Genomic DNA, 14,061 nt, shown 5'->3' on the forward strand with positions numbered 1-14,061 from the left:
TCCACCCTTCACTAGGTGGGGCAGGGAGCATGGAACCTCCCCTTTATATGGAGATTCTTCTCTGTAACAAAAATGAAGCTTCTGGTTTGGTAGGTCTGGGGGATGGCTTGAGATTGTGTGTTTCTAGCAAGCCTAGAAATAGTATTTCTCACTTCTGCTCACATTCCATGGACCAAAACTCAGAGGAACAGGGAACACTGGGCAGTGTGAACAGTACTATGTCCAGGAAGAGGGGAACAGGATTGTACTGCGCACCCAGGAGCCTCCAGCCCTGAGGGAAAATCTGGGTGCACAGATGAAGGGGGCAGCTCCTTCCTACCTGAAGAATATCCAGAGGCTTCTGAACCTTTGGAGGATTAAAAATGGAAACATCAGACCAAAGCACATAGGCTCATAGCTCAGAAGGATTGAAAAAAAGTTAGTCTATCGGGTATAGTGTTCTACATTTCTCTGTGCCCCCAAGATAATTTGTGTGAATATTTATGAGGTACATGGACTATTTTTAAACCTCATTTTCCTCTTTTGCACATGGTGAAATACATAAATGGGTGAAGGGCTGTGGGAAGTGATATATGTAATTCTCAACTCTAAATTCTCCACAACCGTGGCCTTCCCTTATACTTCATTCACAAAGCAGTGGCCTTCAGAGAGTCTACCTTTGTCTGTACATACACGCACACCACACCCCCAGCTTCAGGTCTACTCCAGCCTCTGTCCAGCTGTAGTTCTCTGCCTGCCTTCTGCCTCTGGCAAAGGCCAGTCTGTCCACATGTGACCCCATCTCCTCTCACCTCCTTTGTCCCTCTCCCACCCTGCACTGCCAGTCTTGTCCTCCATGTTGGAACACTTTCATATGTAACATGTCAACACAGAGTGCCTACGGGGGTGAGGGGAACCATCCCCCGCCCTCCAGCTGCCCCTCGTGCCTTCAGGAAATTTCTCTCATGAGTCATCTACACTTGCCACTGACCTCCCCTCTATCACTACTAAAGTGCTTTCCTTTAAAGTCACTACTAAAGTGACTTCCATGTGGTCAGAGGTCACATTTCTGTTCCCATCTTTCTTGGCTTGCTGGGAACCAGTTTCTTCTCTGCAAAACAGATTCCTCTCTTGGCTTTGGTGATATGCCAGTCTCCTTTACCCCCAACTCAGCATTTGACCTGGCACCCCTTCTTTTTCTCTCTCCCCTCTCTCTCCTCAGATGAGTTCCTCTCTTCTCATGGTTTTAAGTATTAACCTCTATGCTCCTGGCTCCTGACTCCTGAGCTCAGACTTAACCAGACCCTCTCTCCAACTTCCTGGTGGCTGCTTCGCTGGCTCTCACTGGCAGCTCCAACATAACCAGTGTGAAACCCACATCTTCGCGCCTTCCCCTACAAAGCAAGCACTTCATGGTGACTGGTGCCTCCATTCCAGGGGCTAATGTCAGAAACCAGGGACCCATCCTTAATGCCCTCCGCCCTGTGCCTACATTTCCCTCTGGCAACAGGTCCTAAAATGGGTTCCATCACTTCTCATTCTGTGCTGCTGCCATCCTCTCTCAGCTGGATATCAGCCTCCTGCAGCCTCGTCACTTCTGTCCCAGTCTGTGCTTCCACATTGCAACTAGAGCTGTCCTTCTGCAGTAGGTTTATGCCCTTCCTGAATCTAGCCCATGAGAGACTAAGTAGGGTGAGGACTGTACTGCACAGCCACTGGGATAAGCAGGGATTGCCCTGCTAACCAGGAAGGACCCATGACCCTCTGCCATGGCAGAGCATGGGCTAGGTGAGTCTTTGGGACTAGTGTCAGCAGAGCCTCTCTCACATTCTGCCTGTAACCACCCTATGTTGGGACTCTGTGCCTCACAAAAGCCTTTACAGTTGCTAATAATTTCAAAAGTTGTGAAAAACGTTTTAAAAAAATAGACTTGCAGTAGAATCTTTGTTCACACCACCCACGGGTTTTCACGGGTATGATTTTGCTTAGAACTGGCGGCCAACAGGGTCCGAGTGGCTGCCCAACCGGAGGCAGTTCTAAGGAAAGCAGTTCCACGCAGACCACCTGGGACTTCCAAGAACACATGGGTTCTTCCCTCCTGTTAGCCATGTGGTCAGGAATATGGCTTCTCCCCTCGTGCCTAGGGCCTCCGGTTGTGGGGGTGTCATCTGTGTCTAGGTGTGCCTGCCTCTTGCAGAGGGGGGCTATACAGAGAGGAGAGACGTCACAGAACTCAGTTTAACCCAGGGAGAGGCTGGGGGGGTGGTGTGGGAGACCCCTGAGCCACAGGTATTCGTATATTGTTATCTTTGGAATACCTTCCCAAATTTAAATTAACAGCTCTCTACTGTCATTTTCTTCAAAATTAAAAGGACACCCTCAACTTCTGCCCCTCCTAGGACACATGGGGTTTCCCTGGCAGTAAAGCTAATGGTTGGCCAGGTGTGATCCGCAGAAACACTGCAAGGTGTGGAGATGAATGTTTCTGCCCAGGGGGACATGCATCTCCATTAGCAGCTGGTTATGACAGTCCTGGAATTAAAGCTTCTACAATGGGTGGTTTTTATCTGGCCTCTGAGAAAACAGTGATAAGATGCATCCAGATTCTGTACAGGAAAGCATGGGACTGGCCTGGTGCAATCCAGGAATCCCGATTGCATAAGAGGCCTGGCAGCACCCATCCTGGGAGGGGCTCCTGATACTACATGCTGTTATTCATTACGTGTCTGCTGGGTTCCGAGTGTTACACACTTGACAGGCACCTTCTAGTTCTCACAACACCCCTGGGAGTTAGGAATCATTTCTCAGTGTACAGATGGGGAAGCTAAAACCTCAAGAAGTAAAACAAGCTGCTGACACCCCCCAGCTCATCAGGAGAGGGAGGATTTGAACCTAAGTTTGGGGCTTCCTGCAGCTGTGCCAGGGGGCACCTCCCATATCTCCACCTTCCCTTCTTAAATGATCCCCTTACTGAGTAATTGATCCAGGCAGCCCTGTCCTTCTTCAGCACATCCTGGGACCACTTGCCTCGGGGTTGAGGCAAAGATTGAGCAGTCCTTTTCTTCAGGCCAAGGGAGGAGGAAGCTGCTGATAAACTTGCATGCATTTATGGGGCCTCTTCCCACCTCTCAGGAGGTTTTCTGGGTCTTGAAAACCTTCTGGCAATTTTCTGATCCTCGGAGACTGCTTGGAGGGCCTGCTAGGGGTGCCCGCTGCTCTGTAGAGCCCTGACACAGGAAGGACGCTGGCAGTCACGGGCGGCTGGAGGCCGCGGGATGGTTGAGATGGTAGAGAAGATCAGGCTGGTCTCTCAGTGGCTTCAAATCTCCCCGCAAGACCTTTTGCCCTCCCTCTGCGGCAGAGTCCCTCAGCCCAGGAATGTAGTTCTGGGCCCCTCCCTGGGCTGGCATGTGCTTGAGCCCAGAGTGCTCTCCTTTCCCTGTGTTTCTCCAGGGCTTCTGTGGAGGAAAGTGCCTTTGCTGCCATGTCCCTGGGGCGACCCAGGGCCAGCTGAATGCTGCTGGTGACTTTTTCTATTTCCTTCTGACCAGCTGTCCTTCCCTTCCCTGCGCCCTTGTTCCCAGGGGATTTTCGTGAGACACCTTGGAGGTAGTGATTTGACAAGATCTCCGGTTTTAGCCTGGAAATGTGATGGGTGATGGGACTCCTCATGCTGGGCAGCCCTGGGGAAGGGGCCAGCTAGTCCAGGACATGTCCTCTACCTCAAAGTCACGGCTCTAGACCTGACTGCCAGTGACCGCCTGTGGGACCAAGCAGCAGTCACCTGACAGCCCCCACTCCTGGAGTTCATGGGGCCATTCCTAGACCTTCCCCTGCATTGCCCCCTGCAGGCCTGTTCCCAATCCCCCTGACCAGCTGTCTTCCCTCTGACTTTGTCCAGAGGAACCCTGGCAGGCAGCAGGCAGAGAGGCCCAGCCATTTCCCCTTGACCCTCTGTCCAGGGGCTATCTCGGGCAGCATTCAGACTATACCCCATGGTTCCGACTTACCCGGGTGAGCCAGTAACCAGGACCCCTTCATCCTGCCCATGCAGGGGAGGGAGTGGCTTCCATCTACTGGTAATCTCAGGGGACCTCCCCCCCATCTCATTAGCTTTTCTATCACATCTACAAGCAATTACCTCATTACAGTCCTCTCCTGGCCACTCTGACCCGGCTCTCCCCACTTTCCACTTACATTCTGTCAGCTCTGAACAGAAGCCTTGCCAGCCTTTCTCAGAATAACCCTCAGACGCTTTTGCTTTACAAATGAGGACATGGAAGCTCGGAGATGAGAAGCGACTAGTTCAGGGTCATGGGGTGGTGAGTGAGTCAGACAGCAGACTGCCTGGAGAAGCCTGAGCTCCAAACCTCCTCTAGCTGCTTCTGGAAAACCTGAACTCTCTGGGTTTCTGTTTCCTTATCTCTCAAAGAACCAAGAAGGTCTTATTGCCACATTGTTTGCAGGATTAGACATAGTGTCTATAGAGACCCTATAAGAGCAGGAATGGACACAGTGCAGGTTTTCTAGGATCCAGCAGACAGGGGTAAAGGAGGAGTCAGAGTCCTCAGTGGTTTTGCAGGTTTTTATTGGGGTTTATCAGGCATATGGCAGGCAGGGGTGCTGGTGGGCCGGGAGGCTGGCAGTCCTCCCAGCCCCCAGCAAATCCTCACTATCTGGGCTCTCCGGCCTTCTCTCTGCTTCTCTGCTCTTCTGTTCGTTCTGCTGCTTCTCGGCTTCTTCATCGGCTTCTGCTGGAGCCCCCGTGATGCCGCCCTTAAAAGCCTAGTCTCAGCCCAGGTGAATCCCATCTACCTATGCCCACACCCTACTCCAGGTGCCCGCCATCAGGCATGCATTCAGGACTGCAAGGATCCATCATCTATCCTGATGGCGGGAGGGCAGAAAAGCCTGACATTTTTTCCTTACCCTACTGACCCTCATCCCCATACCTTGGAACGCCTCCATTGGTTGGGCCCCCTGAACAGGAGCCCACCTGGTTATCTGGCCTCAGTGGGCACATGTTGCTGCTATGATGTGCCAGTGTGCTTTCTGTGGCCTTCTGGTGGCCAGTGTGGGGTGAGCAGTGCCCCCATGGATATGGCCTGTGTGAGGATGAGCTGTGAAGTGTGCCTGTGGCTCTCCACTGGTCAGGGCATCAGGAGCCCCAGAGAAGGGGCTCAAAAGTTAACTTTTGTGTATGTGTCAGAGTTCTTAGTCATCTCCAGATGTATGAGTTTGAAGCCGGCCTCAGTAGAGTGTGTACTCACCAGAGGGCAGGCTCAAGAGGGAAAATTGAAAACATTTCCCCCTTGAAATCATAGTGTACTCCAGTTAGAAAAACAGTAAAACATCATGTAGGGTAGAATAAGCTCCCCCTTTTTCAGAGGGGGAAATCAAGGCTTCAAGAGGTCAGGTGATGTGCATGGGGTCATGCCGTGTGTTGGTGGCAGAATCAAGCCTAGAACCTGGGGTCTCCTCCCAGAACCCCAGGCTGGTCACCCACTGGTCAGGGGGCCCAGGAGCAAGAGGCTGAGACCTGGGTCTGCCTGCAGAGCTGGCAGAATTGCTGCATATTTCTCAACAACCAACCCTCAATGAGGCGTTTGGGTATCGAGTTAGGGACACCCAGGGATTTGGACAGTCCCAAATTACTCCCGTAGTCACAGAAGCAAGACTCGGGATTGCTATTCCTTTCAGTAAAGATTTTGCCCATAAATATCTTAATTTTATTTACTAGGTTGTCTGGCACATAATAGCATGCGTTATTAATAGAGTAGCTTAATACTGTCTATTAGGTAGGCATACTCTTTGCAGTGTAAAACTCTTTTACAATGTCCTTTACCAAGCCGTATGAGAGCCACACTTGGTCAGAATATTATAGTGGACATCTGTTTGACCTCACGTGACAATATGAAAGGGACAACTCACTCTTCTGGCAATTAATGTCACAGCACATCTCTGAGTTGTGCGTTCTCCCCATCTCTGCTTGGGGGGTGGCTGACAGGGATGAGCATGTGGTTCTGAAACTCTTATTCTCCCCCACTGCCCAAGTTTGCCCGCTACCTCCAATGGTGAGTCATGGTGATTTCATCTGCCACCCGCGGCCTTGTGAGCGCTACAACCATGGAACTGTGGTGGAGTTTTACTGCGATCCTGGCTACAGCCTCACCAGTGATTACAAGTACATCACCTGCCAGTACGGGGAGTGGTTTCCTTCCTATCAAGTCTACTGCATCAAGTCAGGTAAACTCATCCAGGCCTTGCCCTCCCTGCCAGTCTCACGGGCTCACAGGCTACACACAGTGGCTGGAAGTTGCATCCCCGGTGCCTTCCCTCCGTTCCCACAAGTGCTGTGAGGAAAAAGATAGAGAAACTTACCTTTGTGGTTACTCACAACTAATAGTTCCAGGCCCTTGCTTTAACCTGCCCAATCACAGGTTAAAATGCTTTCCCTGTGAGCAGGGTCCCCACCCCCTTGCAACCTTGGGGAGACTCCTTGACCTCTGCACCCTGTCTTCTCCCAGGCTCACCACTCCACTGGAAGAACATGGGCTCATGGGTGTGACCTCACCTTTCTCTTCCACTCAAGAACACATTTCAGTTAATTGCAGTAAACAATGGTCTGAAAATATTATGTACAAAAGGATATTTGTAAAGAGAGACCACATTCATGTAACTTTTATTAGGCCACATTGTTATAATTGTCCTATTTTATTATTTTATTTGCTATTATTAATCTCTTGCCTTGCCTAATTTATAAAGTAAGCTTTGCCATTGGTAAGTCTGTATAGGAAAAAAGCATTATCTATGTATATACATATATTTATGTTATAAGCAGTGTGTGTGTGTGTGTGTGTGTGTGTGTGTGTGTGTGTGTGTGTGTGGTTTGGTACTATTCACGGTTTCAGGTATCCACCATGGAACATCCCGCAGTGGATAAGAATGATGGGGATATATCCTCGGTGGATAAGGGGAGACAACTATATTATAACTGAGATCTGTTTTCATTTATAAACATATAGGCTGTCCACGAGCTTCAGCGCTTTTTAGTTAATAACGAATTGCTGGCTGTGGTCTCCGTGCACTAGGGAGTGCACATCATAAAGGGCACCAGCACACACACACCCCTACCTCTCCTACCCCCTCCCAGTCCTGCACACTCATCCCCTGTTTCCCAGGCATGCCTGAGGCTGCCTACCCTGACCAGTCGTGATTCCAGCACATGGGGGAAGTGTTTACTGGCCCAGGGCCTCTGCAGGCCTCCAGCAGGCAACGTGAACCTGTGCCGGAGGAGTCCAGGTTGCTCCAAGAGGACAACTTCTGAGACAGAGGTGGTGCGAAGCTGGCAGCAAAGGAGGGCAAGTTACAAGAGACAGGGCTTAAACCAAAAGGGATCTCTTCTGGAATGCCAGCCCTGCAGACACGAGATAACCAGAGGTATGGGGATTGAGGGCTGTTGAAGAGGGATGTCCCCATTATCCTTCTATCCCTGTCTTCACACCAAACAACAATTCATCCCAGAAAGCTCACAAAACACTCAAATCCAGCTTCCCACGCCCTTCCGTTGGCCCACCACGGAACATAGCTTCTCTAGAGGAGAGGAACCCCATCATTCTCTGCCTGAGAGGCAGGTTCATTATTTAATTCCATGCCAGGCTGTGCCACCAGGTATGGAATGTGAACATGCTGGTCTCTACAGTCTGGTGGAGAGGGTTTTTTTTTTTAGTGTAGTGTGATCCTGATGTCCTGTAACATGGACCTGCTTGGGGAGCACCCCGGGCATATGATGAGCTAAACCCAGCAAACAGATGCTGGGAACTTCAGCACCATCATAGTCCAGTAGCCTCACTTGCTGCTTCGTTCTCTCCCACGACAGAGCAAACGTGGCCCAGCACCCATGAGACCCTCCTGACCACATGGAAGATTGTAGCATTCACGGCGACCAGCGTGCTGCTGGTGCTGCTGCTCGTCATCCTGGCCAGGATGTTCCAGACCAAGTTCAAGGCCCACTTTCCCCCCAGGTCAGTGCTGGGACCTTGGCAGCCCGCAGCCACCCCAGGCTGGCACACTGGCAAAGATTGAAATTGGTGAGCCTGGCCCTTGTTGAGGGCAAAGTTGAGCTGCTAAGGGGAATAGAGAGTAAAAGCACTTTACCTGGGATGTTTTGGGGTGTCTGGAGATCAGAGTCTGGGAGGGACAACCTCATTTCCCTCTTCCTACTGCCCTCCAGGAACCCTTATCTGCCTCCTTCCTGGATCTACAGTCTCAAAGCAGGCATTATGGGGGTGTGGATGGGGCATGGTGTCAAGGCTGCATGCTGGGCCCAGCCCTGCCAGGGTCTCCATCCCCAATGCCAATTGCATGCAAGTGGCCCTGGAGTCCATACATGGGCACTTCCAGTCCAGGGCACATGAGAAATACATAGAACTAATCAGGAGACAAGGTCAATGGTGTCTGACCCAACTGAGGCTCAAAATCTGTGTGTGAAGGGAAGTCTGAAGATGGGTGAGGCATCAGGATGGACACCTCATCAGCACCTGCTCCAAGGGGGCCTGAGTGTGTGGGTGGGTCCTGCCCACAGAGGTTGTCTGCTGCACGGATGTGCTTGGGTTGGATTCTTCATCCTCCTAGTGGGCTTCACCGAAGAGGAGTTTGTCTGACTCCCTCATGAGCAGGCCTAGCACCCAGAGTGCAGAGCATCTTGGGACCCCCTCCTTGGGTCCCTCCCCTCTCTTTCCCTGTAACTTGTGCCCAGCAAACTACACCACCATCCCGCAGAACAAAGAAGAACCACCCAGCACTGCCGCTGGCAGATCATTGTTGCTGGAAGGAGGAAATGCTTAGAAAGCAAAGATCATTGCACAGTAGGAAAGTGGCAGGGCAGCAAACAACACAGCCCTGGCCACTGGGCTCACTGATCCAGGCCCCTGTCACCACTGAGTCAGAAGTATTTCCTTGGAATCCTGTGCCCATGTCAGCCTTTTCTCATTTATTTCAGAAAAGGCCACATATTGGGCCTCCCCTGGTGGCACAGCGGTTGAGTGCTGGGCTGCAAAGCTGCCCACAGCCTTTGCAGTGTTAGTTAGTTCGATCCTGGCCACCGGCGAGGGTTCCACATGGCGCAACAGACCTCTCCTGCCGTGCCGCTGCTCCCCTCAGCAGTGTATTTCCGTTAGCCTGCCTGTTCTGTTCTCCGCTCTGGCTCTGGTGAATTCTCTCAATCCCGCACTTCTGACTGTACCCAGTGCTTGTATAAATAAATAAAAAATTTTTTAAAAATCTTTCTCCACACCCTCGCCAACATTTGCTATTGCTAGTTTTTTTAATATGTGCCATTCTCACTGGTGTAAGATGGTATCTCACGGTAGTTTTGATTTGCATTTCCCTGATTACAAGTGATGCTGAACATTTTTTCATATGCCTGGTGGCTATTTGCATTTCTTCTTCAGAGAAGTTTCTTTTTAGCTTTTCTGCCCATTCTTTGACTGGATTATTTTCTTTGTTTTTGTTGAGTTTCATCAGCTCTTTGTAGATTTTTGTGATCTGTCCTTTATCATTAGTGTTGTGTGCAAAAATGTTCTCCCAGTCGGTGGGGTTTCTCTTTGTTTTGGTTAAAGGAACTCTCCTGCACTGCTGGTGGGAGTGCAAACTGGTCCAACCACTATGGAGAACTGCGTGGAGATTTCTTGACCTAATAAACATAGAGCTTCCATATGATCCAGCAATCCCACTCCTAGGTATTTACCCAAATGACACAGAAACAGTAATTCCAAAGGGCACCTGCACCCCTATGTTTATAGCAGCACTGTTTACAATAGCTAAGCTATGGAAACAACTCAAATACCCCAAAATAGATGACTGGATCAAGAAGATGTGGTACATATATACACCATGGAATATTACTCAGCATTCAAAAAAGATAAACACATGTAATTTGCATCCACATGGATGGCGCTGGAAGGGATCATGCTCAGCAAAATAAGCCAGAAAGAAAAAGAAAAACACCATATGGTCTCACTCATAGCAGGAATTTAGGAAACCTAAATAAGGGACCAGGAAAAAGACTAATCAATACAAAGTAAAAATCAAAATCAACAAGCAACTATAAACCAGAGACACACTAGGGGGTGTGGGGAGGGCTGGGGAAAGGAAGGACTAGAGTCAAAATAAGGGGGGAGGTGCAGTTGTATGGGGAATATAACCAAAATGAAAATGCATACATTGTGCAAAGATGAAAACAGATGTAAGAATTACATAAAATAAAATATTTAAACAAAAAAAATTAGAAGAGAAAATTGACATTAAAAAAAAATCATAACTATAAAAAAAAGAAAAGGGCACATATTTTTGCCCTTTGACTGTCCAGCCTCCTGGTCACAGCTCCCGCCCTCTCTGCATAGCCTTGAGAACCATATTCCAAAAACTGAGCAGACTGGAGACGGCCCCTGGAGTGTTACAGAGAGGTGAGGCCTAATGCTTCCTCTCCCCAAATGCCAGCATCCAGACATTCCATTCTCTCTGCTTTTGGAGCCCTGTGGCCATTGTCAGAGGTCCAGGACCTGCCCATCCATCTGCATCTGCTCTTCCTGATATTTTCCCCTATGGACACATCCCTCAGCCCCAGTTCCCAGCATAGCAAACAAGAAATCGAGTTCCGTGACCACCCAGGAAGTCATTCCAGGTCACTCTAACAGGTCAGGAGCTGAGAGAGGTCGGACAGAGCTCAGGCTTTGAGGTCAGACCCACCTGGGCTCAGGGTCGCAGTGTTGAATGCCAGGCAGTGGGATGTGCAGGGGCAGAGCCAGGACCTGCATGTGCACCCTGAACGGGAGCGCCTGAGAAGCATCACATCCGCCGCCACTGACGCCCACACCACCCCTGGCAACTCAGGCTCCTGCAGGTCCCGATGATGCTTGGTGGAGTGTGGGGATGAGCCCCAGGGCCTGAATCAGGTGGTGAGATGGTACACTGAGCTTTCCTTTTTTTTCCTCCTCCTGCTGGTTTTCTATCTTGGTGAATAATGATTGACTCTCCTACTCTAGTGGGAAACAAAAAAGAAGCATAAGATAAGCATGGGCTACACTTTCCCTGTGGGCACTTGGCATCCGAGATTAACTGCACCTCTAAGCTGTTCTCCCTGGGGGAGGCACCCCGGGACACCTGACTGGAAAGCATGTGGTGGTGCCCCTGCCTGAGGCAAACAAGCAGGAGGCAGAGAGAAGCAGCTTCTGTTCACTGCATGCGTGGCTGCCGTGGTAGACAGCAGCGTCCCCCCAAAGGGAGGCTGGTTCTGCTGCTGGCCCAGATCCTGGGAACCTCAGTAGCTGTGTGGGGCACTGGCTGCCTCTTTCCTGGGCAGCCCGTCACTCTGCTATTTGACATCGCTTTCTTTGGCACAGGGGCCCTCCAAGGAGTTCCAGCAGTGACCCTGACTTTGTGGTAGTGGATGGCGTGCCCGTCATGCTCCCATCCTACGACGAGGCTGTGAGTGGTGGCTTGAGTGCCTTAGGCCCTGGGTACCTGGCCTCGATGGGCCAGGGCTGCCCCTTGCCTGTAGATGACCAGAGTCCCCCAGCATACCCCGGCTCAGGGGACATGGACACGGGCCCAGGGAATTCAGAAACCTGTGACAGTGTCTCGGCCTCTTCCGAACTACTCCAGAGTCTCTATTCAACCCCCATGGGCCAAGGGGGCACCCTCCCAGCCTCTGACGACCCTGACACGATTGCCAGCACAGCAGGGGAGGTGGCATCCACCAGCCCAGGCATCGACATCGCAGATGGTAAGTGTTTGCCTCAAGCCCGGAGCCGCCCTCTCACACACCCCTGCACCCAGCACTCAACATCTTCGAGCCAGCTTCTTGTGATGCACCCCACATACCTGGCACAAAGCCGACTCATTCCATTTCACCCTCAAGTTCAATTTCTTCTTGCTCTCTCTGTACAAGGATGCCACAGGCAAGACCAATTATTGGGAGGAGTGACTGTCCGTCTCACAAGTGATGAGCCCATTAACTGAAAGTTCAGGAGGCACAATAGAGCACCGAGCCTTCCAGAATAGATGAGCGGTCACGGGCGGCCCTGGGTTTCATAGCGGGTGTTTCTTCTTTGCCTCTTGATAGGGCAGGATTTTGTAGGTAGAGCAAAGGAGCAGGATAACACGCGTGCAAGGAGAGGAGACCCAGGCATGTGCATGGGGCCCAGCCCTGGAGAAGTTCTGTGTACGTGCAGTTTGCTTTCTTCAGGTGTGACGTAGAAGATTTATGTGCCCCTGTCCAAAGGAAAGGCAAGTTATAGATCTCAAGGACAAGTAGCAATAATGTACCAGACTAATTAGAGTTCTTTTTGCCAGGGGAGGGGGCTCTGGGAACAATTTACATAGGAGAACACTCATTCCACCTTGTATCCACAGAAATGGCAGTAATGATGTGAAAATGGGAGTCTCCTGCTTACCCGTGGAGCTCCCTTTCTGTCCTTCTGTACCTCAAATGCTAGCCTTTCCCCTAGTAGATCCCATGGTTAAAATCCCCCCTTTTTTTTAATGAGCTGGGGTGTAAGCTTTTCTGGCAAGTAGATACTCGGTAGAGGAGTTGATTTATTTGATTCACTGATATGTGGAAGTTCACATTTTCTCCCTTTCCTGCTCACTTATTTCAGGAAATATAGATATTTTAATAAACTCATACTAATAAGATCATGATATTTGCAGTGTTTTTTGGTGTACTAAACTAATAACCCTCTCTTCTTTTGTAGAGATTCCTCTAATGGAAGAAGATCCATAACCAGGAAAGGTCCTGATGACTCTATTGCCCATTTGGGGATGGGAACCTTATACCATGGAGTGAGACCACAGAAGGACAGAGCTTGGGAGAATGAGGGAAGTTTTCTGATTTATCTCCATAAGGACACTGATTCACATGGCACATCTCGGACTCAATAGTGAGGCTGACAAACTGCAGTGGCAGTGCTTTTAAATGAGACTTGAGAATTTGCCAAGACCAAGGGGGAACAAAGGGATGAGAGGGACCCCTGTGTGTTCCCAGAAGAAGGTGTTAGCGTGTCTCATGCTTCGGAACATGGGACGATTGCACACACATCCCACTGAATCCCACATCCCATTGACTTACGTATGAGTGCCACCTGCCTCCTCTGAAAGCATGTCACATTATGTAAATCCGCTTCTAAAATAAGCTTCAAACTGTCCATCCAAATTAGGATGGATCAGCCTCTGCAGGAAGTCTGAAGAGCAGGAGAACGCTCCCTGCAGGCTCCTAAAGGGAAGGTTCTTGTGTGACTTGGACCATCTTCCTTGAACTGGACAACTCTACCCAAAGCAAATCTAAAACCGCATGTGGCAGTTCCGATGCAAAAGGGAAGGAAAGACTCAGGCCGACTCTGCTTTCTGGAAATTTCTTCAAAAAGCAGAATTCATGTACTCTGTGCTGTCCTTCAGTGAAATATTGTCAGTATTTGTATTTATGGTCTAGCACATGAATCCATGGCACTGGATAAATCATGTGACTTTGAAAATGGTCAGAATGTGTTCAGATTCATCTCATGATGGAGAAGGTAACCAAGGTAATGTTTTGTTTCTGTGTTTTCAAAGGATTCTGTTCAGCAATTTATCTGAATCATGAGCCTCTCCCCAGTTAACTTTGTTGCCCTACTCCCAAATTCAGCCAAACTTTCACTTTCCAAAACAGAAATTGTTTCTGTGAACACTTTCCTCCTCCAAATAAATTGTGAGGTTGAAGTGTTCCCCCTTTTAATTGGTCCAGCAGTGTCCACAGGCTGAACTCTCAGCCCCAAGACAGCTCTGCCCTTCGGCTTTCAGGCCTTCGGCTGCCCCACCTGCCTGCCAGTTCTGCTTTCCTCCTGTGCAGGGCTCTGGTGCCACCAGGCATTGTTCCCAAGAAAATGATTGATTAAAGAATTCCCTGAGTCCCACAGTGTCTCTTTAAATACATGTCGATCCATGCTGTTGATTCTTTTTCTCCTCTGGGTTTTAGACAAATATAAACAAAACTCTGATCCGTAAAATTGCTATGCTGATAGAGCGGAAGGAGCTGGAAGCTTGATC

General features: G+C 49.9%; 1 protein-coding gene across 2 annotated transcripts in view; it reads left to right on the plus strand.

The window, feature by feature from the left end:
• Positions 1 to 12,874, plus strand: part of SUSD4 (sushi domain containing 4) — a gene marked incomplete at its 5' end in the record, with an annotated part of 132,157 nt that extends 119,283 nt beyond the window's left edge. The window contains 4 exons of one of the 2 annotated variants that reach the window (XM_084253805.1): positions 6,028 to 6,225; positions 7,859 to 8,003; positions 11,382 to 11,764; positions 12,735 to 12,874. In XM_084253805.1, coding sequence (XP_084109931.1) covers positions 6,028 to 6,225; positions 7,859 to 8,003; positions 11,382 to 11,764; positions 12,735 to 12,763 — 755 coding nt within the window. In that variant the 3' untranslated portion in view covers positions 12,764 to 12,874. The remainder of the gene's footprint in view (positions 1 to 6,027; positions 6,226 to 7,858; positions 8,004 to 11,381; positions 11,765 to 12,734) is intronic. The other variant, XM_084253806.1, reaches the window with a different exon arrangement.
• Between the last annotated feature and the right edge of the window lie 1,187 nt (positions 12,875 to 14,061).

The sequence above is a fragment of the Talpa europaea genome (assembly GCF_964194135.1).
Source record: "Talpa europaea genome assembly, chromosome: 14".
Lineage (NCBI taxonomy): Eukaryota > Metazoa > Chordata > Mammalia > Eulipotyphla > Talpidae > Talpa > Talpa europaea.